The 25,782-nt window shown below is 38.4% G+C and overlaps 1 protein-coding gene across 6 annotated transcripts; it reads left to right on the top strand.

Annotated features, from left to right (window-relative positions):
- Positions 1 to 116: 116 nt before the first annotated feature.
- LOC139953702 (serine/arginine-rich splicing factor 7-like) lies at positions 117 to 25,149 on the top strand. Of its 6 annotated transcripts, none has more exons than XR_011788005.1 (8): positions 117 to 216; positions 1,479 to 1,727; positions 2,356 to 2,535; positions 3,675 to 3,698; positions 4,407 to 4,685; positions 5,707 to 5,778; positions 7,201 to 7,254; positions 14,246 to 14,257. XR_011788005.1 is itself a non-coding variant. In XM_071953219.1 (8 exons), exons 2-7 carry the CDS (start codon positions 1,495 to 1,497, stop codon positions 14,274 to 14,276), a joined length of 594 nt encoding a protein of 197 aa, XP_071809320.1. In that variant the 5' UTR covers positions 117 to 216; positions 1,479 to 1,494; the 3' UTR covers positions 14,277 to 14,291; positions 21,795 to 25,149. The 6 variants fall into 6 exon arrangements, 4 of the variants coding, with proteins under 4 accessions (XP_071809320.1, XP_071809321.1, XP_071809322.1 ...); XM_071953219.1 differs by lacking the exon at positions 4,407 to 4,685 and adding an exon at positions 21,795 to 25,149 and having other exon boundaries at positions 14,246 to 14,291; XM_071953220.1 differs by lacking the exon at positions 4,407 to 4,685 and adding an exon at positions 21,795 to 25,149 and having other exon boundaries at positions 5,719 to 5,778; positions 14,246 to 14,291.
- The last annotated feature ends 633 nt before the right edge of the window (positions 25,150 to 25,782 follow it).

Genomic DNA, 25,782 nt, shown 5'->3' on the forward strand with positions numbered 1-25,782 from the left:
TCGTTCAGTGAGTGTATTTAGCCTATTAACAAATCGATGCTGCCGTGCACCAGCTAAATATAATTTTCGATGGTTCTAGTTTGGCCGCTAGAGGGCGGCATTATTTCACACCGTAAAAATCAGCCACCAGCAACCTGCGTGCGTGGACAAGCTTTTTTTCTGGCAGAAAAAAGGGCTGAGTTTTGCAAATATTCTGTTTAATTCAAAGACCGTGAGGTGAGTTGAGGAGTTCTGTTGTATTAAATATATATGATAGAAGGGATTTAGCTGCATAAATTAAGCGTTACCATCCCATGAACAGAAATAAAATCACTCGTGAACTGCGTGTTTGTAGTGTCGGGGGGTTTCTCCATCATTGGGCATTTTGGTTAAATTGTGTCCAGGGTGCGCAAACCAATCCTGCACAGTCTTACAATTGCGCAAATTGTTCGGCGTTTTGCGCATTACATTGCTGTACTATCAGTAAATTGCGCAAAGTATTCCTGCACGATAAGCGAATTTTATAAACTGGGCACAATTTCGTAAGGTTTTCGCCATTTAGAACCGCTATGCATTGTGGGAAGGCATAAGGGGCAGTTTGCTATGCGGTGTATGTTGTCACGCATGATTCGCCCACGCATCATCTATATCTTTGTGTGGGTTCAACAACGCCCTCTCTTGATATTTTTGCTATTCGCGATATGGCACTGCTCATCGCCTGAAGCCCGGTTCATACTTCCTTAGTTCCTGCGAATAGGAATGCGAAGCAAATGTTGACGTCACTAAAATCGCAACGAATATTCGCAGCAGTTCAGCTCCAGTCAACTCACTTGCGAATATCGCTGCGAAAGGATAGTTGTGACGTCAAATTCACTTCAAATTCGCTTCGCATTCGCATGAAGTATGAACCGGGCTTAACCCTAATTCTCGGCTTACAAAGTTACATGTACTTACGTTCATCATAAAATAGCCGTCATTATTAATTAACTGCTAAGGAAGTTACAAGCACTAACTTTCTGGATAGCTGGGGCCGGGTGGGTCATTATATATGTAGAATGTAGACGCTGAGGTAGTAAGTAAGCACGGAATTCCTTGACTTTGCTCCTGCAAAAGTGCTGATTCCTTGCTTTTTATGCTACAATGAACAGATTAGGCCCTGCACTATATTATTTAATCTGTGAAGATCGCGCTATTGACCCATTTCACCTGACGTCATCATCAGAATAATCTTGGATGCACCATTGTGGTGGTAAATGTCAACGTGTGTTATTCAGTGAAGTGCGCATTTTTAGGTGACGTGGCGTTTACACGTAAGCCTATTGACCACCAACATGGTGAGTGTGGCATCAGCCGCCGCGTGTGACGCGCGTGCAAGGGGTCAATAGTTTAACTGGGAATTTTGGCTCGTGTTATTACAATACAAAGCAAGCGCCAAAATTCTGTGAGAGCCATGAAATCAAGCAATGGCCAAATTTAATACAACTTAGTTTTCTTTACAGATTTTAAAACTTCGCCATGGGGAGATACAGCAGTGATGACGATAATAATAGTGATGACGAACGGGAGCGTACTCGCATCTACATTGGCGACATCAACTCAGAGACGACCCGGACCGATCTAGAGAGAATCTTCAAGAAGTTTGGCTCGCTGTTTGAGGTCTGGCTTGCCCGTTACCCTCCGCTGTTTGCATTTGTCGCCTTTAAGAAAAGGCGAGATGCTGAGGATGCAGTCCGTGAGATGAACGGGGAGTAAGTTGAGAATGTTGCCTATATGTCTTAATCATAATAATAATAAAAATAGCTTCTTATAAAGCGAGCATATCTGTCACTCAGTGGCGCTCAAGGTACTTTAACATACAGTATTTTCCTGCTTCATACAACAAAGTACATGGCACCATGTGATGGTTTACAAGGTGCTGGGGCGCAACATGCTGCCAATTAAACCAGGAACACCAGGGCCAACCCCTAAAGTGTCTTTTCGATAAGTGCACTGCCATCAATTTCACCAAACTCTTCCTAACTAAAGATTAATCTTACATGTAGGACTTAGGACAAGTTTACGTCCGTATCCATGTTGGGACACAATGGACCCATCCTAAGTAAGAACGAGTTACTCGTCCTAACTCGAGCATTTCGTGAAAATAATGGGCTGCTGGGTTACACAACACACGGGACCAACGGCTTTACGGCCCATCTCAAGGATGAAGCATCATGGTTAAGTTTCTTGGTTAAGGACACGAGTGTCACGACTGGGCCCAACCCACACTCTGCTGATCAGACTTTTCTGAAAGAGGGTTTTACAATTGATTTTATTGCTTTGATGAAATCAACCCAAGTGCCTTTTAAATCGTCCTCTGTTTTTTCCTACACCCCTCAGAACAATTAATGGGAGTCGAGTACAGGTCAATATTGCTCGTCCCCGTAACCGCGGACGGACCAGCTTTGGCCGTTCTAGTTTCCACGATCCGGAGATCCGATGCTACCACTGTCAGGAACGAGGGCATATCGCTCGCCATTGCACCAAATTCACATCCGGGTATCGGCGCCATTTCAGCAGGTATGTACACGTGAACCTTGTATGGCCTTGTTGTATTACATTATTCAGTTGTTCACCTTGAAAGTAAACTTGAAGGGTCGGGGTACTTTTTGTAGAACACAAAACACAGTGTCCACAGATTCACATTAAAGACACTGGACACTATATATATACACTGGACATATAATATAAAACGTTGTGAGAAATGGCTCCTTCTGAAGTAACGTAGTTTTCGAGAAAGAAGTAATTTCTCACTCAAATAATAAAATATTCAGGCAGGAAGCCTTTTAATAGGCATTTTTTATTATTCTCTTGCAACTTCGATGAAACATTGAGTCCGAATTGCCATACATGTAGATGTGTCACTAGACGCGTATACACCAAGTGAGAATACAGGTCTTTGACAACTTACCATAGCGTAGTTTGGAATTCATCAAATGACGATACTGGTCTTTGACAATTATTACCAAAAGTATAACCTGCCTATGAAGTACGAATAAGCAACCAATATTTAATAGACGACATTTCAAACACTGCCTTTGGCAATGGCATATCATTTGTAAAGTGTGTCAATAGGTTCAAGGCACTGAATACGCTTGGTAATTGCCACAGACTACTCTCCTTACTCGGTGTATCTCAACATATTATGCATAAAATAACTAACCTGTGAAAATTTGAGCTCAATTGGTCATCGAAGTTGCGAAATAATAATGAAAGAAAAAAACACTCTTGTCACATGAAGTTGTGTGCTTTTAGATGCTTGATTTCGAGACCTCAAAATCTAATTCTGAGGTCTCTAAATCAAATTCGTGGAAAATTACTTCTTGCTCGCAAACTATGTTACTTCAGAGGGAGCCGTTTCTCACAATGATTTATACTATCAACAGCTCCCCATTACTCGTTAACAAGTAAGATTTTATGCTAATAATTATTTTTTAGTAATTGCCAATAGTGTCCACTGCCTTTAAACTCACACAGTTTGAAAATAATAATGGTGGAAAGCTTCCCTTAAAATATTACTTGCTGAGGTGCTGTAGTTTTTGAGAAATGAGGAAAACAAGTCACAAGAATAATATTTGTACTTAAAGATGAAAATTACTTTGCATGTAGAACATAATATTTTCGTACCATTGTTTTACTCATTTCTCAAAAAAATACAGCACTTCGGCTAGGAATGATTCAAGGTAAGCTATCTACTACCATTATCTTCAAAGCGGTATAAGTATAATGTAAATTAATGTGTGGACGTGTTTTGTGTTTACAAAAAGTACCCAAATCCTTTAAATAAACCCATCATGCGAATCAAATAATGTTCAATGCATAGCAAAGTTTGTCAAAATTTAAACATTTGCACCATTTGGTGGCAATTTACACCATTTGATGATACATGTACGTTATCACGATCAAGTAGGTAGACCCTTGCAGGTTTTACAATCACGAGGTCTTGGGTTTGAATCGTACCAAGCATACGCTGATTTCACAATGCTTCGTAATGCTGTCTAGTTTCTGAGTCACAATCTAATGCACTAGATCTATCTAGTCAGAAATAGACTTTAAATCTATGTTTATTGTACGAGTGATTGCCAGCTTGGCGTTTGTGTCCCCTTGTACATGTTGGAGCTTTGCCAAGTTCCCTTGTTGGACAATTGGAAAGAGCACCTACATGTAGACACAAACACAAAAATCAAAACAAAATACACGCTGTACTATCAAAGGGTTTGGGACTAAGGTACAACACATATATGTACGTAAATGTCTTTTTATTGAATAATTATAATAGGCTTACATAATATGTGTCATGTTTCATACCTTGCTATTTCCATAGCAAATATTTTGAAGTGACCTTAATTTATATTTTCATAAATGCTGATATTTTATACATAATTTTATAGGCTGGTGTGTGGGCTTTTTGTTGATGGTAACCAATGGCAACGGTGTGAGTGGATATTTGGGAAAATATGTAAAAAGTGGCCGGCCATGTTAAGAGTGTGGGTATGGTGACCCAAAGTAGTATGGTGATTCTGATTGGTAGAATCAGCCACGAGAGGTTAGTTCTCCACTGTGATTGGTTGGGAGCTAAGGACGAGCCCTGTGATTGGTTGGTTGTGTGTTGGGAGTCTTGTTCCCCCGCGGTGATCTTTTTGCAAAGAGTGTGGGTTTAAAAACTGATGGTAAGTTTGTGTTGAAATCATTTGGTTGATTTGTTGGTATTTTTTTGTTCATTTGGAACTTTCATTTGTCTTTTTTAAATTAACTGTATAATGCACTTAAAATTGAAGGTTTCGTTTTTCAGTACTGTACATTGTATATTATAAACCGAACAAAGTACACTGAAAATATAAGAAATTGAACCTAAAGCCATCAACATAAATTTGTAGTATTTCTGTGAAACACGTCAGCGTCAGTCAATAGTCAGCGAACCACAAATTTGCTAACCGCTAAACATCGCTATGAATTTGGCCTATGAAGAAATTGAACAAAGAAAGATGCTTTAAACTGTAAAACATATGTTGCCCTATGTTGAGGTCTCCATATTTTGTCAATATCGTTGTTAATAATTTGTCAATATTAAATTCAATTTGAAGAGATCCTTCAGACAATATCTGAAAAAAATAGGAAGTTCAAAAAAGCTAAATGACGATATACTTTGACTACTACACAACATTATCGTTAAAAGTGAGGAAGAAAACCTCAACCAAGCCACTATTTATTCTAGTTTATTTCCTGTACTAGAATCGTATTTGGAAGGAAGCCAGGTGACAGAAGAAAAATAGGCTCTCTTTTTTTATATATATTTTTTTATTCCAATATCTTGCTTGTTTTTTATTAAATTTGATAGGCCTATTCAATGATGTTCAGAGTTTTCTTTTAAAAAAGGAAAATGTTGAACTTTTTTTCCTTCCCGGCTAAAGTGATTCTTGAATCAGAGACTGAGTTGCTTTTGCCATTCACGCCCCCCTTCCCTTTCCCTCCCTTCCTGCCAGCGCTCATAGACTTGTTAAATGTTGATTCTGACTCTGACATTAGTACATGTACTAGGGAGCTAACGGGGACATTTTCATTCTAAACGTCATTCTGTTCATACACTTATTGATTAAGCAGGAAAGAACGGCCGCTAAATGGTTTATTAGAGACCACTAAATAGTAATGTTGTCTTGTTAATTGATTATCGTCTTGCTTGATTGTATTAAGGTCTCGTTCCAGATCCCCTGGGCCTGGTGGTCGCAACAAAGGTCGTCGCAGTAACAGCCGTGAACGAATGAAGTAAGCAGAAACCAAAATAAACTATAAATGTATAGGATTCGAGGCATTGCGTGGTGAGGTATCAATATATATTTGGTTTGTGGTAGCACCATGTGTGTATCTACTTGCCTGGTAGAGTTTGTTCTTAAAGGCAGTGGACACTAGAGGTAGAGAGGTTGTCGCAATAAAACATTGTGAGAATTGGCTCCCTCTGAAGTGCCATAGTTTTTGAGAAAGAAGTCATTTTCGAGAAAGAAGTCATTTTCAACGAATTTGATTTCGAGACCTCAGATTTAGAACTTGAGGTCTCGAAATCAACCATCTAAACGCACACTACTTCGTGTGACTAGGGTGTTTTCTTTCATTATTATCTAGCAACTTTGATGACCGATTGAGCTCAAATTTTCACAGGTTAGTTATTTTATGCATAATGTTGAGATACACCAACTGTGACGGCTAGTCTTTGACAATTACCAATAGTTTCCACTGCCTTTAATAGAGAACTGTCTTTCTTGTTCTACTACCGCGGAGTAGATTAATCGGATGTTCGGGAGACTTCTCAGTTCTGAAAAGGACTGTCCTGTTTATTAACTCGGACTAAATAAGTAAGCTTGCAGGTACAACCATGCAATAAATCTTATTTGAGTTAGTTACCATTAGTGCTGGGCGAATAGTGAAATTTTGTTATTCGGATACCGCTGGCCAACTATCCGAAATTAACCGGATATTCGAATAGTTTTTTCGCCGCTAGAGGGCGCTGTTTAAAAAAAAAAAATGACCGGATCTAATTTAAAGATGGCGATTTGCTTTTTCTTTTGATCGTGATTGACTCTAAGTGAAGGAAAACTTTTGTAATCTTTGAACAAATTACGTCAGAAATGTCATTGTTTTAACTCTTCACGGAGGTGAGCATAGTTAAATACTTAATATATGCTGTTTTATGCTGTCTTAATAGAAGTTTCATAAGGATTCAGACAAAACATTCATATCAGTTGTCGCCCGACGTCCGCGGATATTCGGATATTAAAGAATATCCGGTTACTCGGTTGTAATTACAGAATTATCCGGTTTGTAAATAGGTATTCGCGCCCTATGCGGATATCCGGTTAAGAAAAAAAAGGCATTCGCGGTTACGGATAGGAAAACCTATTCGCCATTAACCGGATATTCGAATAATTCGCCCAGGCCTAGTTACCATAATAATGTGAGGCGCTTGGGGACGCCCTCCGGGTGAGAAAAGCGCTAATTTAAAAACGGGTTAATATTATAGTGTTGGAGAACAGTTACCGAATTCAACTAGATAATAAAAAAAAATGTGTGTTCGTGCAACAATAGAATAAACCCCAAATTACAAATGCAGCTGTGAAGTTTCACTTTCAAAGTATACATTTTAATTATTATTATTATTATTAACCGTGACTGTCTTCCTATTTGTTTTCCCAGTCCTAGGAGGCGAACTCCAAGCCGTAGTCGAAGCCGTAGTAGAGAACATCGCAGGTAAGACAGCAGTTAATATGCTGCATTATTGGGAGGTAGTGCTTTCTGCTCTACCGGCCAGGCTTCGAATTGATGATACCCAAGCCTACATACGTATGGACTGTGAAAGGGGTAATTCTGTTTCAGCCCTAGGAGTAGGTGGCAACAGCCTCTGGAAAAAATAAATGTAGCCCACACCTTGAAGTGGCGTTCAGGCCTTATGTGTCAGGCGACTTGCATAAAGAAAGAAAAAAAAAAAAAGCTCCATTGACAATAACATCCGTTTTCGTCTGGCAACTCCCACCTGTTATATCCATGTACATGTAATTCCTATTCAAATTATTGAACTTATTTGGACCATCTTTGGCCAGAAGAGCAGCTGACTGCCACAGGTAGATTTACTTCTCATATTTTATCAAGTTTAATGACCCAAGTACGTAGTTCAATGTTAACACGCTCGCTCTATGGAGGACGAAAAGTGGCATCTGTTTTTTTGCTTGGCTTATAAACGTTTATAAACGTTCGGTTAAGACTGAGTCTTTGCTCTTCTGTTCCCATTTATATTGCCCTTTTTGTTGTAAGTGTAACATTGTCAGAAAATGTTGAAATGTTCTGTACATTTTAAATTCCTGTCATGTCTAGTATGGACCTTTATTTTCAAAGGGTCAAACCGCATGCTTACCAGTAAGACACATCAGTGTAATGGAAAAAAACAAATTCTTGTTTTAAATCCCCCCCCCAAAAAAAAAACAAAAGAAAAAAAAAAACATTGATAAATTTTTCTGGTAAACACTGCTGAAATGTAGGTATAAGCTTGTGCGGTATCGATTTATTTTAATCACAATATATCGCCGACAATATATCGCGATATTCTATAGAATCGCGGTTAATTAAATTTGACATCATCAGTCTTCAAACTCCCAGTGAAAGTTGTAGAAGAGACAGTCATAGCATAAGAGAGGTGTTCTAATGACCTATTCTTCTGGTTTTACTCCAAACCTATGGGGTGCAAGATGTCTCAGCTAGGAAATACATCGCGATATTGCAATAACTTAATCGATATCGTGATATATCGCGATATATCGATATTTCAATTGAAACCAAAATCGATCCGATATCGGAATCGTTTCCAATTTAGTATCGCGATATTCGATAATATCGTGGTATCGCCCAAGCTTATGTAGGTATGAAATTGCCTCTAGCCAACAGGCGAGTTCACAGGTCTGTCTAGCAGTTTGACAACTCCTCTAGCATGACAAAAGTTGCGACAAGAATGTCAGGATATAAATAACGTTATGTTATTTCTTGATAATAAAACAAGTTGTGTGGTACTTAAAGGAACACGTTGCCTTGGATCGGTCGAGTTGGTCTTTGAAAAGCGTTTGTAACCATTTTTTATAAAATGCATATGGGTAGAAAGATGTTGTAAAAGTAGAATACAATGATCCACACAAACATGCCTCGAAATTGCGTGGTTTTCCTTTTACTTCGTCGACTAACACGTCGGCCATTTATGGGGGTCAAAATTTTGACTCCCATAAATGGCCGACCATGTTAGTTCGCACAGTAGAAGGAACACCACGCAATGTCGAGGCAAACTTGTGTGGATCATTTTATTCTACTTTCAAAACATCTTTCCAACCATATGCATTTTATAAAAAACGGTTACAAACGCTTTTGTTTTGACCAACTCGTCCGATCCAAGGCAACGTGTTCCTTTAAGTGACTTCAATGTGATTATGGGAGACAGGTGTAAAGTGGGTTGTGTGTAACATGTTGCGGCCGGGTGTACTGAGCAATTAATCACTTGCGAGTTAAATTTGAATAATGTCGGGTACAATGACTTGCTTAGTTCATTGCACCCTTTTTATTTGAACTCCTCAGACTATCGAGACAGTTGCTACGCCTTATGATTAATAGGGGCAAGCTTTTGTATAGCAACCTCCAGGATGAGCAAACCCTGGTACCGTTGTGCCATACACAGCCACTCAGAATTGTGTATCATTGTCTCTTACGTAACTACGCAAAAGCTTGCCCCAAATCAAGTGGCGTAGCAACTGTCTTGGTAGTCTGAGCATGGATGGTCTGAGGAATTCTAATGTAAGCGGTGCATTGTTACTAAGCGAGTCATTGTAACAGACATTATTCAAATCTTACTCGCAAATGGCTTATTGGGTGAAATTAAGTTGGCAGAAGATTTAAAGGCAGTGGACACTATTGGTAATTACTCAAAATATTTATTACCATAAAACCTTTCTTGGTGACGAGTAATGGGGAGAGGTTGATGGTATAAAACATTGTGAGAAAAGGCTTCCTCTAAAGTGCCATAGTTTTCGAGACGGGAGTCATTTTCCATGAATTTGATTTCGAGACCTCAGGTTTAGAATTTGAGGTCTCGAAATCAACAATCTTCAAGCACACAACTTCGAGTGACTATGGTGTTTTTTCTTTCGTTATTATCTCGCAACCTTGATGACCGATTGAGCTCAAATTTTCACAGGTTAGTTATTTTATGCATATGTTGAGATACACCAACTGTGAAGGCTAGTCTTTGACAATTACCAATAGTGTACACTGCCTTTAACAGAATTTAATTGTTTAACAATCAATTATTTTTAGTAAACCTTTCTGCAATTTTAATGATTTGCTTGCCCTTGGAGGATTAAAAAGGACAATGGATTTGTAGCCCACCACTATACTTGGTCTAGCTACAACCCTAGACCCATGGTATAAACGCAAAATAGATTTAGTGGTTTGAAATGTCATCCCTTGCAGAGTCTTTCTATGTCCTCTCCATTTCACCACAAATGTCTTCTTTTAGTCTGCCTCATTAGCTACTTCTCTCTCTCTCCCCATTGGATTTGTCTTTTGTGTTCCCCCAGTCTCCAGTGGTCAAACAAGCCCCCTCCCCCACCCTCTTTGTTACCCTCCTCTTTGTTCAACCCCCTGCTTTCTCTGCATGCTTTCATCTCCATGATCACTTCCACTTGACTGCCTTTGTAGTATACATGTACATGTGCATTACCTGTTTACTGTGTGTTGTGTTTATAATTGATACTTCTATCAGTCTATATGGGACCCACTGGGATTTGAGGCATTGCATGGTGAGGTATCATTATTTTTGGTTTGTGTTATTAACACCATGTGTGTATCTACTTGCCAGGTAGAATTTGTTCTTATGAGAACTGTCTTTCTTTATTTTACTACCACGTAGTAGATTATTCGGGTGTTCAGGAGACAATTTAGTTCTGAAAAGAACTGTCCTGCTTTTTAACTATTACCAGGGCAGATCGTATAGAAAAAAGGTTAGGACTACCTACTACCAGACTACTTAAGCTTATAGGATCGTAATAAACTGTACTACCGCGGAGTCAGTTCTTAAATTGGTCTCAAGGTTTCAACTAGCTTGCTATAATAATCGTCAGGAGATATCTCACCATGCAATGCCCCGAATCATGTTAGTTGTGTTGTGTTGTGTTGTCATTATTGGCCTTGGAGAAAGTCTCTGCTAGGGTTGAAACGTCAGACCACCTACTATTTTTTTGTGTTGGCTTGGAACAGGGGAACTAAACAAAGGCCATATAAGCCATGACTTCTTGCCTCTGGTGTTTTGCCTTGGTGCCCTTTGAAATGTTTTCTTAAGATCTAAAGACACTGGACAATTATTGGTAATTGTCAAACACCAGTCTTCTCACTTGGTGTATCTCAACATATGCATAAAATAACAAACCTGTGAAAATTTGAGCTCAATCGGTCGTCGAAGTTGCGAGATAATAATGAAAGAAAAAACACACTTGTCACATGAAGCTGTGTGCTTTAAGATGCTTGATTTCGAGACCTCAAATTCTAAATCTGAGGTCTCGAAATCAAATTTGGGGAAAATGACTTCTTTCTCGAAAACTACATTACTTCAGAGGGAGCCGTTTCTCACAATGTTTTATACTATCAACCTCTCCCCATTACTCATTACCAAGTAAGGTTTTATGCTAATAATTATTTTGAGTAACTACCAATAGTGTTCACTAGCTTAGAAGATTTTTTAAAGGAAGTGCACTTTTCAGAATGAGAATGGCCTTTTTGCTAAACATGTAGCTGAAAATCAAGGCTTATTATTACATTATACGTGTAGCACCTTGCAAATGGCTCTGTACACTATTGGTAATGACTCAAAATAATTGTTAGCATAACAACTTACTCTGTATAAAGCAATGGAGAGCTGTTGATAGTACAAAACATTGTGAGAAATGGCTCCAACTGAAGTTTTTGAGAAAGAAGTAATTTCTCACTAAAATGTTAAAATATATTAGGCCTGAAGCCTTTTATTATTCATCTGAAAATTGTGCAACCAGGGTATTTTATCTTTATTCTCTTACAACTTCATGACCAATTGAATACAAATGTTCACAGACTTGTCAGATGCATGTGACGGGATACACCAAATAAGAATGCTGGACTTTGATAATCCATTGTCTTTGACGACACCAGAATTTGTGCCTGATGCACTGTTCACTTGATCACGACAAGTTCTAAGCTTGAGGTCTCGTAATCAAATACGTGGAAAATTACTTCTTTCTCAAAAACTATGGCACTTCAGAGGAGCCATTTCTCACAATGTTTTATACCATCAACCTCTCCCCATTACTCATCACCAAGAAAGGTTTTACGCTAATAATTGATTTGAGTAATTACCAATAGTGTCCACTGCCTTTAACCAAATTGAAATTTAACATTTGCCATCTAACGTAATACAAGAAGGAAATAACAAAGACAATATTTCATCAATCGAAGACGAAGACGAGTTGTCAAAATGCCTCAACTTTACCGTTGGCACATTGTCAACCCAGCCTTCAAATTGGTTTAAATTGGTGTTAGACTTAGAGAATTGAAAGATTTGCTTTTATCTTTTTTTTAAACGACAGTATTTTACTCAAGTGTTTTGAACTCCCCCCTTTTGATTGTGTTGGTTTTGTTGTTTCCTTTTAAAGCCAGCCTTGACTTAACGTCAAGTCTCTTTGGCCCGGTCTACTGTTAAGAGACAGATTTATAGAAAATCCAAGGTTTCAAATCACATCATGAGCTCTAATGGTTTTTCTCCCCTCTTAATCGCATTAGAATCTCTCACTAAAAGCGTCCACAGTTTGGAGAGAGAAAGGTTTCCGTTCAAATTACTCCTGTTATCCCATTAGAAGATGGTGGGATTGTTCAAAGCTTGTGCGCCGTCGTTCTGTAGTTGAATAGTTATAATACGTTATGCGCCCAAAGAACACTGCCTGATTAAGATGCACTTAATAAGTCTTACAGTGTCTAAGACGTCTCTTCAAGTGTTGAATAGCAATAAATTCTATTGAGCTTTTTTAGTTTTGTTACTTGCTAAAGTACCGATTCAATTTCAGTTTAAAAAGCTCTGAAATGAAATGAAACAGAAGTGTTTGCAACTTCAGCGATTTATCCGATGCAAAAAAATAAACCTGTAATGAAATTATTCTCTACCTTTTCTTGATAATAATTGAAAGTTGTGTACGGCTTAAAAGGAAAATTACTGCAAACTCAAGTAAACAGAACAATAGAATTACTACTCAAGTAAACGGGACAAAGGATTCTTTGTCTGTAACGTGCGTGAAATGAAATTTAAGCCCACCTATCGAGAGAGAATTGTCGTTGAAAGGTTGACAACTATTATAATTTCATAAAGGTTATGTCTGCTATTATCTTAAGTGTTCTATGTTCCGACACTCCTACATGTAAGTTTCGACAGTTCATTTCGATCTATACACGCTAGGGCTTGGGTTAGTTTGCAGGGGTTGAAATCAAGTGTATTTTCATGGTAGTCAGCAGGGCTGGAAAACCCAGTATTTTTAGTAGCCCTGATGAGATTTTGGTGGCCCGAAAAAACACATAGGGGCCTATGCATTGAGTCATGGCACAAAATGGTCACCGAAAGTATTAAATTATACCATCAGCACAGTTCGTTATTGTTTGTGATGTTGATCTTTGCATTATTTTTCCACTAGCCTGCCGGGCTATCAAACTGGAAAAATGAGTAGCCCGGCTGTAAATTTGGTAGTCCCGGGCTAGCGGGCAAGTGGCAATTTCGACCCCTGGTTAAAGTTGGGAATTGGAAAGTAAACTTAGTGGTTTCGGAATAGTTGCACTGCAGAAACCGTAGTGGGGTGTTAAACATGTTAAAACTGGCACCGTGGGTGTTGTCACATAAAAAAACACCAAGAGAGAATCAAAATTTACATTAATATAGCCTAGGGCGTTTACAATCTAATTGTTTTGGCAGGAGTAACTGTTAGTTTAAAACACCATAATAAATTTTGCCTCGGTGCCTTTGAAATCTCCAGTAGAAATGTACACTTTCCTCATAGGGTGCTGCTTGGCGCTTACCTCGGAGAAAATGCCTTTGTGTCCTTGCCCTTTCATGATCAGAATACGAACCCACTGATGGTTAGATCTTGTTCTACATTGTAGATGCAAAAGAATATTCCGGTTGGTGCATGCGAACAATCTATTGAACCACCAGAATGTTCTGGGGTGGATTTCACAAAGGTAGTCCTAACTTAGGACTAGTCCTAGGCAATGCTAAGAGATAGGACTGGTCCTAAGTTAGGACCAGTAACTCATCCTAACTTAGGACTGGTCCTATCTCTTAGCATTGCCTAGGACTAGTCCTAACTTAGGACTACCTTTGTGAAATCCACCCCAGGTAGACTTCATCACTGTGCCAGAGTACCAGGCCTTGAGTTACACGGGGGCCCAAGGAGCCCATTGCCTTTGTTGCCCCTGGTATAGGCCATTCATGCCCCTTCAAAAGTTCCCCATTTACTGCAAGTTTTTTGCAATGAAAGTGCCCTTTACGAAATGGAAATGGCCTTGCCCTTTCAAAGATGAAATGCCAGGCCTGAAGTACACCACATTTGAATGACAAATACAGGATATCTGCATAGTAAAGAGTGAAAAGTCGAAAGATGACAATTGATTACAAATTTGTTTATCTTTGAATCAACAGGAACAGAAGTGAACAAGGGACATCTCGATAAGCGGAAGGAAGGAAGGTAGGTTAGTCTCTCTTTTATCCATTTCCCCCATGTTTATTTTATTGTGGGCATAGTGCATGCTGTGTTAAAGGCATAAAAAATGAAGTTGAGCACGTTCTGATAAATGAATCAATGATGAATACTGCAAGGAGTTATTAGATTATGGCCCCTTTGTGTTCATCCCCTGAGAATAGTTTAAAGTCACAGGACACTATTGGTAATTGTCAAAGACCAGTCTTCTCAGTTGGTGTATCTCAACATATGCATAAAATAACAAACCTGAGTAAAATTTGAGCTCAATTGGTCATCGAAGTTGCGAGATAATAACGAAAGAAAAAACACCCTAGTCACTCGAAGTTGTATGCTTGAAGATTGTTGATTTCGAGACCTCAAATTCTAAATCTGAGGTTTCAAAATCAAATTCGTGGACAATTACTTCTTTCTCAAAAACTTTGTCACTTCATAGGGAGCCGTTTCTCACAATGTTTTATACTACCAACCTCTCCCCATTACTTGTTACCAAGTAAGGTTTTATGCTCATAATTATTTTGAGTAATTACCAATAGTGTCTACTGCCTTAAATGGTAGATGCTTACAAATTAAACATTGAAAAGATAACATGTGAGCTGTAGCAGGTGTGGAATTTCATTTTTGGAAGGGCAAGGCCGTTTTCTTTAAAGTCACCTGGAAGTGGTATTTTTTTCAAATAAAGCTTTTGTCACTAAAATATGTGTTTTTACGAGAGGAATGTGAATAAAAAGTTAACGAAGGTTTGAAAATATTAGTTTTGATTGTATTTACAACTTTACGAGTAGGCCCCGACCCGAGAGGGCGCTGTTCGTGACGTAATTCAAGGCGCGATATTTGAAGAGAAAATTTGTAGTCAGGCCCCTGTACATTACGTCTGGGAACATGGCACATCAAAACAAATTTAGACACGATTTTACACACATACGTACATTGAAACTTGAACATGTTGAACGCCTAGTGGTTTTTACAAAAGCTATTGCTGCTATTTTTATTTAACTATGCGATTTTTTAGTGACCAAATGGGTTGTAAGATGTGGGTTTGCCTACGTATTATTATAGAAATACGGCCACGGAGCAGACTGCACGCACGCACTATGGCTGCTGTATAAAAGTTCAAACTTAGCCGAATTTTTTCACGTTTAGCAAATGCTCCTCTGGGTTCGTCACGTCTTTCAGATACCTTCTTCGATTTCCCACTAGCTGGAAAAATTGTTGGGACGGCGTCGTGTTTAAGAATGGTTCTTCTCGTCATGTCAAATGAGTGGTGTATCCCGGATTCGAAGCACGACGGCTCGAAGTGTTCGCTGCATAGTGCTGAAAAAGACGTCGGACCGGACCACTTTGCTCTAGTTAATCTGACTTTCGCAGCCCACAACCGCCTATACTTGTGATCTGCAGGAAATAGATGAAGACTGACCCCATCTTTATTTTTTTTGCTGCATCCAGCAGCAATACATCTGGTCGGCATTGCCGGAAAAATGCCAGAAAAAAAAATCTTTTTCACAGCGTACAAACTCACGTCTTAGAATTACATGTACTTTTGCACGTGTGTTTATCTACGCATCGAGGCAAAGATTTCCTTTTCCTACGTCACAAAAGGGGTAGGCGGAGTCAACCCCCAGCACTTAATTAATTTTTTTAACATATAAATCGTGACAAACAATTACTCAAAAAATTGTTTTATTGTTAATAAACATATACTCTTATGTTTAAAAGAAAAAAAATCTTAAAGTCTGTGCAGTGGCGTCTGTCATGTGCTACATATATACAGAACACACGGGACCACCGGCTTACATGTAACATACCAACCGAAGCAGGACTCATCGTGGTTAAGGAAAATGGACACTTTTGGTAATTGTCAATGACCAGTCTTCTCACCTGGTCCTCTCACTTGGTGTATCTCAACATACATGTATGCATAATATAACAAACCTGTGAAAATTTGAGCTTAATCGGTCATCGAAGTTGCAAGATAATAATGAAAGGAAAAATACACTTGTCACACGAAGTTGTGTGCTTATGCTTGACTTCGAGACCTCAAATCCTAAATCTGAGGTCTCAAGACCAAATTCGTGAAAAATAACTTTTTTCTCGAAAACTGTGTCACGCCAGAGGGAGCCGTTTCTCGCAATATTTTATACTATCAACCTCTCCCCATTACTCGTTACCAAGTAAAGTTTTTTTGCTGATAATTATTTTGAGTAATTACCAATAGTGTCCACTGCCTTTAAGCAAGAGCAAGGACACAGGTGTTACGCCTGGGAAACGAACCCACACTCTGCTGATCAGAAACACCAGAGCTTGAGTCTGGTGCTGTTATCCACTGGGCCATGACATGCCACGCCAAATTGTTATGGTCATTCAATTTTGTTTTTGCAGTGAATACCAAGAAACCTTCCTTTAAAGTATTCAGTACTCATAATTTTGTTGTTTTTTAAACTGGCGTCACACTCAGTGAGATGAGAAATATCATGTGGTTTAAAGGCAGTGGACACTGTTGGTATTTGTCAAAGACCAGTCTTCGCACTTGTTGTATCTCAACATATGCATAAAATAACAAACCTGTGAAAATTTGAGCTCAATTGGTTGTTGAAGTTGCAAGATAATGAAAGAAAAAACACCCTTGTCACACGAAGTTGTGTGCTTTCAGATGCTTGATTTTGATACCTCAAATTCTAAATCTGAAAACTTCTTTCGCAAAAACTACATCACTTAGAGGGAGCCGTTTCTCACAATGTTTTATACTACCAACCTCTCCCCATTACTCGTTTCCAAGTAAAGTTTTATTCTGTTAATTATTTTGAGTAATTACCAATAGTGTCCACTGCCTTTAAAGGCACTGGACACCTTTGATAATTGTCAACGACCAGTATTCTCCCTTTGTGTATCCGAACATTATGCATTTAACATAAACAATCTGTGAAAATTTGGGCTCAATTGGTCATCGAAGTTGCAGGAGAAGTTATAATGAACGAAATAACACCCTTGTTGCACAAATTTGTGTGCTTTCTAATAACGGCTTCAGGCCTGAAGTTGTTTAATTTTTGAAAGAGTAATTACTTCTTCCTCGAAAACTACGTTACATGTACCTCAGATGAAGCTGTTTCTCATCAACTGCTCTCAATTGCTCGTTACTTTTAGTAAGCTTTTATAGTTATGCTAACAGTTATTTTTAGTTTAAACCAGTGGTGTCCAGTGCCTTTAGAGTATTGAGACTCATTAATTTTTTAATTTTTTTTTAAAACTAGCGTCACATTCAGTGAGATAAGAAATCTCCTGTGGTTTAAAATTCTAGACACTTTCTCACTTCTTGCTCCTAAGATGTGCTTGATGATAAAGATGGGGAGTCTTGAGTCTTGAACAGGCGGTGTTTAATTCTGGAGGCATCAAAGCATGACGTCTCAACCATCTTGACTATTTATTTACAGTCTCATGGGGGTCGGGGAGGGGTCTTTGAAGTTAATGTTTTAATCTTGTCTTAATGCGATAATAACACTGTGGATAAGGATGGTACTTTCGGATGAACATTTTTGTTTTTTGTTTTTAAGTTTTATTTAATGTTTTTTGTTTTGTTGATCAAGGACACAATTTTCTTGAGGGGTAGGGGGCTGGGGCAATTTACACTAATTGTATTTGACAATTAGGTGTCCAGTGCCTTTTAAAAACCCGATGTATTATTACATTTATAACAACATTACTGAAATATTTAAAAGAGAATGCCATTTTACTATTGAAATCTGCTGTAGTCTTCTAACCAACTATTTTTATTGCCATAAATTTTAAGTTGTAATTACTGAAAGTAGGCCTACGTACACCTTCCCTTTCAAAGCACTGGACACTATTAGTACTACTACTTACTAATTGTTTGGGGTGTTTTCTCTTACTTCATTCTACTGCAACTTCGGTGACCGATTGAGTCAAAATGTTCACAGATTTCTTATTGTATGCATGATGGTATACACCAATACATATTTGGTTTGCGGTAACACCATGTGTGTATCTACTTGCCAGGTAGAGTTTGTTCTTTAGAGAACTGTCTTGCTTTATATTTGGTTTGCGGTAACACCATGTGTGTATCTACTTGCCAGGTGGAGTTTGTTCTTTAGAGAACTGTCTTGCTTTATATTTGGTTTGCGGTAACACCATGTGTGTGTCTACTTGCCAGGTAGAGTTTGTTCTTTAGAGAACTGTCTTGCTTTATATTTGGTTTGCGGTAACACCATGTGTGTATCTACTTGCCAGGTAGAGTTGTTCTTAGGGAACTGTCTTGCTTTATATTTGGTTTGCAGTAACACCATGTGTGTGTCTACTTGCCAGGTAGAGTTTGTTCTTAGGGAACTGTCTTGCTTTATATTTGGTTTCCAGTAACACCATGTGTGTATCTACTTGCCAGGTAGAGTCTGTTCTTTAGAGAACTGTCTTGCTTTATATTTGGTTTGCGGTAACACCATGTGTGTATCTACTTGCCAGGTAGAGTTGTTCTTAGGGAACTGTCTTGCTTTATATTTGGTTTGCGGTAACACCATGTGTGTATCTACTTGCCAGGTAGAGTCTGTTCTTTAGGGAACTGTCTTGCTTTATATTTGGTTTGCGGTAACACCATGTGTGTATCTACTTGCCAGGTAGAGTCTGTTCTTAAGAGAACTGTCTTGCTTTATATTTGGTTTGCGGTAACACCATGTGTGTATCTACTTGCCAGGTAGAGTTTGCTCTTTAGAGAACTGTCTTGCTTTATATTTGGTTTGCGGTAACACCATGTGTGTATCTACTTGCAAGATAGAGTTTGTTCTTTAGAGAACTGTCTTGCTTTATTTTTGGTTTGCAGTAACACATAGTGTGTACCCCGGAGTCAGTTCTTAAATGTTCTCAACGTTTCGACTAGCTTCCTCTAGTCCCCGTCAGGCGTACACCAAGTGAGAAAACTGGTCTTTAACAATTACCAAAGGTGTCGAGCAGTTCCTTTAAGATGACTGTAATTGGCCAGGGACTCTCTGCATATGTGATTAAAAGTGTTGATGCGTACGTGCAGCCTTCATGAAGAGCTTGAATTTCAAGTATTTCTCTAGCACACAGAAGAAAATACTTCCCTAATTAAAGAGCCATGCTTTCATGTTTAGGCAGAAGGCAAAAAGATCTACTTTGTTGACCTTTGACATTCTCGGAAGTGTCTGTCATGGGTTGTTGATGTGTTTCTTGATCCTCTTTAAATCGGGGACCATGAAAGGAGATGGATGTGCTGTACGTATGTGATAAATAAATTGGTGCATGTTTAAAGGGACTTTGCCAGGGGTTGAATTTGGGGGGAAAATCCAGAAGTCCACGGGGCTCAAAATGATGAATAGACCTGAATTTATTTTTACGAGACCGGAATCAAAATAAGTAAAACCTTCCTGACTCGGTTAAACTAATAAAGGCGCACGTTGCCTTGGATCTGGCGATTTGGTCTATGAGAAGCGATTGAAACCATTTGTTTTAATTAATATATGAATAGAAAGATGTTTTAAATGTAGAATATAATGATCCACACAAACATGCCTCGAAATTGCACGGTTTCCCTTTTACGTCGTGAACTAAAACAACACGCCATTTTATATTTTAGACTCTACAAAATGGCCGACCTTGTTGGTTCGCAAAGTAAGAGGAAAACCGTAAATTTTCGAAGCACACTTGTGTGGATCATTATATTCTACTTTTAAAACATCTTTCTAACCATATGAATTTTTATAACAAACGGTTCCGAACGTTTTTCATAGACTAACTCACCCCCTATCCAAGGCAACGTGTCCCTAAACAGTCCTGGGTTAGTTAAAAAAGGGACCCCTGCTAAACTGATGCTGTGTGAACAGGACTTTTGTCCTCCTTCCTTGCGGGTTGTACTTGCCTGCTTGTTGTCCGACTTTAAGTTTGAGTATAAGATGAAGTACTTAAAGGCAGTGGACACTATTGGTAATTATTGTTAAAGCCATTGGACCCTTTCGGTTCAGAAAAAAAAAAAAAAGTTCACAGATTTACAAATAACTCACAGGGTTTACAGAAGGCAATGGTGAAAGACTTCTCTTGAAATATTATTCCATGAAGTGCTTTACTTTTTGAGAAAACAGCAACACAATATAAATTCTCGTTAACGAGAATTACGGATTTATTTGAAACACATGTCATGACACGGCGAAAAGCGCGGAAACGAGGGTGAGCTCAATCGGTCATCGAACTTGCGAGATAATAATGAAAGAAAAAAACACCCTTGTCACACAAGGTTGTGTGCGTTTAGATGGTTGATTTTGAGACCTCAAGTTCTAAATCTGAGGTCTCAAAACCAAACTCATGGAAAATTACTTCTTTCTCGAAAACTATGGCACTTCAGAGGGAGCCGTTTCTCACAATGTTTTATACCATCAACCTCTCCCCATTACTCGTCACCAAGAAAGGTTTATGCTAATAATTATTTTGAGTAATTACCAATAGTGTCCACTGCCTTTAATGTATGAAAAAAACATTGCCATATTGGACTGGAGACTGAAGGTGTGATGAAACTGGATCCATTAAAAAAAGTCATCACCTGATTATTAATGGACTTGGCAGTTAGTTTGGCATACATGAAGTCAACAAGCATCTACTCTTTCTTAAAGGATTTTGGTACTTTTTCAAAATGTCCATAGATTTACATTAAACTTGCAGGGTTTGAAGATAATGCTGGTGGAAAGCTTCCCTTCAAATCTTACTCACTGAGGTGCTGTAGTTTTTGAGGAATGAGTAAAACAATGTCATGAAAATACGTTTGTAAATGATTAAAATAATTTTTGTCTCATGAGACGAAAATTATTTTCATGACAATGTTTTACTCATTTCCCAAAAACTACAGCACCTCAGCACGTAAAATTTTCAGGGAAGCTTTCTACTATCATTATCTTCAAACTGTGTAAGTTTAGTGTAAATCTGTGGACATTGTGTTTTTGTCCTACAAAAGTTACATAGACCCTTTAAAGACATGTGGTAATTACTCAAAATAATTATTAGCATGAAACCTTACTTGGTAACGAGTAATGGAGAGCTGTTGATAGAAACCATTGTGAGAAACGGCTCTCTCTGAAGTAATGTAGTTTTGAGGAAGAAGTGTTTTCTCACTCAAAAATAATAAAGGACTTATGATGCGATGCGGGTATCCGTTTTTTATCAGAGTATAATATCCAGATCCAGATCCAGACTTCAGGCGTAAAGCCTTTTATTACACTTAAAAGCACACGCATTTTGTGCAACAAGGGTGTTTTTTTCGTTCATCATTTTCTTGCAACTTCGATGACCAATTGAGTTCAAATTTTCACCAAGTGAGACTACTGGTCTTTCACTATTACCAAAGGTGTCCAGTCCCCTTAATACCTAAGTCACAGTTAAAGTGGAGGCTGGGTGGCGGACAGTTGTTTGTAATCGACCAGTTTATTTTAACAATATTTGTATTAAAATTAAAATTGTTCTGACTTATTTTCTTGTTTGCAGGATGATGTTTGTAGCAGTCAGGAAGGACTACTGGGGCTCACAAGGTGCATGGAAGGTTATTAAGACCAAGTACTATCGTTGACTTTCATCATTAGAGGCCAGGAAGGTGATGTCACTTTTTAATCTGAAATGTAATCAAGAATTCTAGCTTAGTTTCATTTAAAAGGTGAGGAGAAAGAAAAAAAAAAACCTAGAGCAAATATATAATCAGGAATTTGTTAAAAGTCTACACCAATGGTACAGCACATATAAGACCTATTTTTGTGATGCAGTTGTTTTTTGCCTTGGCCCAGCCACCAGCATGGGTTAATTTGTTGTTACAAAAAACACCAAATGAACAACAAATTAGTATCAAGTAACTCTTTGCAGATCATGTATTCCATAAACTCGGGCACTTTTTTTATTCATTGTTGTTGACACGGTGATTGTTAATTGGTATACATGTATCTTAATAACATTTGCCTTTGGTGGTACGTGTAAACGGCAGATACTATAGGTGCGTTCGATTAGCTTCGCTGGGTCTACCCTGCGGTGCTCACTCAGGTGAGCCCCTGACAAGAGCCAAACGAACAATCACTCACCCTCTCGTGGTGACGCCATGCACCTCGGGCCAGCCCCCAAGTGACCCACTCCACAAGCAGGGCACTGGGGGCTGACCCGGTTGAGCCCCTGGAATGACGTCAAAGCTAATCAAACGCACCGGGGTAGACCCAGGGAAGCTAAACAAACGCACCCACTATTAGTGCACTGTCCGGTTTTGGTGTATACAGACAAATTCACCAAAACCTAAAAGTGTCGTAGTATTGTGGTCACCATACCTCAAAATGGCCTGTTGAGATAACTGCTAGTGGTTCTCAAACTGTTGCTCATAAACCATACACACAAATAATGTGTACCCATAAAAGACCGATCCAGTAGGCTCCGCCCACGACGCACGTGTGAGCAAGAACACGTGGGGCTCTCCAATGCCTTTCTGCACAACTCTGCTGCGTGCGCCAAGATACGCGCACGCATGTCGGACCTTATTTGTCGGACCTTCGTTGCGTTGTGATTGGTCAATACGCAATGGGGCGGAGCTTAATGGATCGGTCTATTGTGGCTTTGCACAAATCTATTAAACAATACTGAATTTGGGCCGATACATGTAGGTTTGTAAAAATAGTTTGACCTTGATAATAACAACTAGTCTGACTTGCCAAAATGGTTGGTTTTGTTGTGTTTCAACCGAACAACAACCTTCTTGAATTTGGAACTCATTCTTTGTAAATAATATGTAATCTCTTGTGCCATGCATAGAACAGCTATGTCATGTTCAATTTTGATTTGCACTTTTTTTGTTTCACAGAATTTAATTTTGTTTTATTTTAATCTGATATCTACTAGAAACTTCTAAATGAGCCATAAAAGTGAATTCCTTGCACGTAACAAACCTTTGGTCCTATACTTTGAACGCTATTGTGTCTGGGAACTATTTGGTCTTAAAGTTTGAACACTCAAGTTCTTGTGTGTTTGGACCTTTGATTCGAAAAATGGACGCTCACGTTTGTGTGTGTTGGAGCTTTGGTTTGATCACTCAGTTTTTTTTGTGTTGGAACATTTGGTCTGAAAGTTTGGTCACTCAAGTTCTTGTGTGTTGGAACCTTTGATCCGAGAGATTGTTCACTCAAGTTCTTGTGAGTTTGAACCTTTGGCCTGAATCTTCTGGTCACTCAAGTTATTGTGTGTTGGAACCTTTGATCCGAAAGATTGGTCACTCAAGTTCCTGTGTGTTGGAACCTTTGGTCTGATAGTTCAGTCACCAAAGTTCTTGTTAGTTTGAACCTTTAGTCTGAATATTTTGGTTACTCAAGTACTTGTGTGTTGGAACCTTTGGTCTGAAAGTTCGGTCACTCAAGTGCTTGTGTGTTTGAACCTTTGGTCTGAAAGTTTGGTCACTCAAGTACTTGTGTGTTGGATCACTTGGTCTGATAGTTTGGTCACCCAAGTTCTTCTGAGTTTGAACCTTTAGTTTAAGTACTTGAGAATTGGAACCTTTGGTCTGAATGTTTGGTCACTCAAGTGATGTTGTTACCTGTGGTCTATGTCACTCAAGTTCCTGTGTGTTGGAACCTTTGGTCTGATAGTTCAGTCACCAAAGTTCTTGTTAGTTTGATCCTTTAGTCTGAATATTTTGGTTACTCAAGTACTTGTGTTTTGGAACCTTTGGTTTGAAAGTTCGGTCACTCAAGTGGTTGTTTGTTTGAACCTTTGGTTTGAAAGTTCGGTCACTGAAATGCTGTCGTTACCTTTGGTCTAAAATATTTGTCACTAAATGCATGTGTCTTAAAAGTTTTGGTTTCAAAGATTAGATGCTCAGGTTCTTATGAGTTAAGACCTTTGATCCAAGAGATTGGACATTTAAGTTCTTGTGTGTGGAACCAAGTGGATTCAGCAACATAAACAAAGTGGTTTTATGTCACCTTTTATTCTGTATGACAATTATGTTGCAGGTGATTTCAGTATTTTTCAACGTTTTCTGAATTTTTGTAGTTAATCATAGCTTTGTATATAATGATAACTAAGGTACTTCAAATTTTAGAAATTACTCTTTTTGGTTTCACAATGGTGTACATGTACCACATTAGCTCCCAAAGTGAAAGGAAATGTTTTGTGGCACATTTTTGTGGATCATTATATTCTACTTTTGAAACTTCTTTCCAACCATATCCATTTTCAAATCATTTCGTAACAAATTCCTTTTGTGGTCCAAAATCGATCCAATGTGTCCCTTTGATCATAAGCTATGGACCACATTTGTTTTTATTTCTTGTTTCTTGTCTGATGAATAAGAAGGTAAATGGAAATATAGAAAATATTGAATGAAGTTTGTAGCCTATTGTTTTAAAGGGAAGGTACACGTTTGGTTATTACTCAAAACAAATGTTAACTTAAAATCTGACTTGATTACGAGCATTGGAGAGCTGTTGATAGTATAAAACATTGTGGGAAACGACTCCCTCTGAAGTAGAGTAGTTTTTGAGAAAGAGGTAATTTCTCACTGAAAGCACACAAGTTCGTCCAACAAGGGTGTTTTTTCTTTCATCATTTTCTCGCAACTTCGATGACGGTACCGATTGAGCCAAACTTTCACAGGCTTGTTAATTTATGCTTATGATGGGATACACCAGGTGAGAACACTGAGTAATTACCAAACGTGTTCCCTCCCTTGAACGTTTTTTTAATATATTTTTTTGATGGGTTTTCATGTTTAGTTTCTTATTGTCGGTCACGCTGATTAGAGAGTCTTGGCGAATACAGACCCGTATGAGGACTTATGTTTATTATGAATAAGATAATTAAAATATTTGTTAATAAAGACCTCTGCTCTTGTTTGTGGCTTTTGTAGTCTTGTGTTATAATTATTTAAAGGCAGTGGACACTATTGGTAATTACTCAAAATAATTATTTAGCATAAAACCTTACTTGGTAAAGAGTATTGGGGAGCCGTTGATAGTATAAAACATTGTGAGAAACAGCTCCCTCTGATGTAACGCATTTTTTTTTTCGATAAAGAAGTAATTATCCATGAATTTGATTTCGAGACCTCAGAATTTGATTTTGAGGTCTAGAAATCAAGCATCTGAAAGCACCCAACTTCGTGTGACAAGGGTGTTTTTTCTGTCATTATCTCGCAACTGTGATTACCAATTGAGCTCAAATTTTTGTTATTTTATGCATAAAAATGTTGAGATACACCAAGTGAGAAGACTGATCTTTGACAATAACCAATAGTGTTCAACAGCAGTTGTATAACACTGGTAAGGCTACCTGTCAAAATAAATAAATAAATAAATCACATCCTACGTATCAACTCAACCAAGGCCAATGTTCTTGCGAGGGGACGGCATTGAACCAGAAACGTCGCGTTAGTCTTCATCGAAGACGTGTGCTGAAATCATTACAGCATTTCTTCAACTCGGAATATTCCCACATCTGTGAATAACTGTCA

This window comes from Asterias amurensis, chromosome 22 (genome assembly GCF_032118995.1).
Source record: "Asterias amurensis chromosome 22, ASM3211899v1".
Classification (NCBI taxonomy): Eukaryota; Metazoa; Echinodermata; class Asteroidea; order Forcipulatida; family Asteriidae; genus Asterias; species Asterias amurensis.

Excerpts from the sequence above, each read along its gene's own strand:
- LOC139953702 (XM_071953219.1), top strand. The coding sequence starts at position 1,495 with ATGGGGAGATACAGCAGTGATGACGATAATAATAGTGATGACGAACGG. Across the intron at positions 1,728-2,355 it reads GTCCGTGAGATGAACGGGGA|AACAATTAATGGGAGTCGAG; the intron begins GTAAGTTGAGAA and ends TACACCCCTCAG. Across the intron at positions 2,536-3,674 it reads TATCGGCGCCATTTCAGCAG|CACTTCGGCTAGGAATGATT; the intron begins GTATGTACACGT and ends AAAAAAATACAG.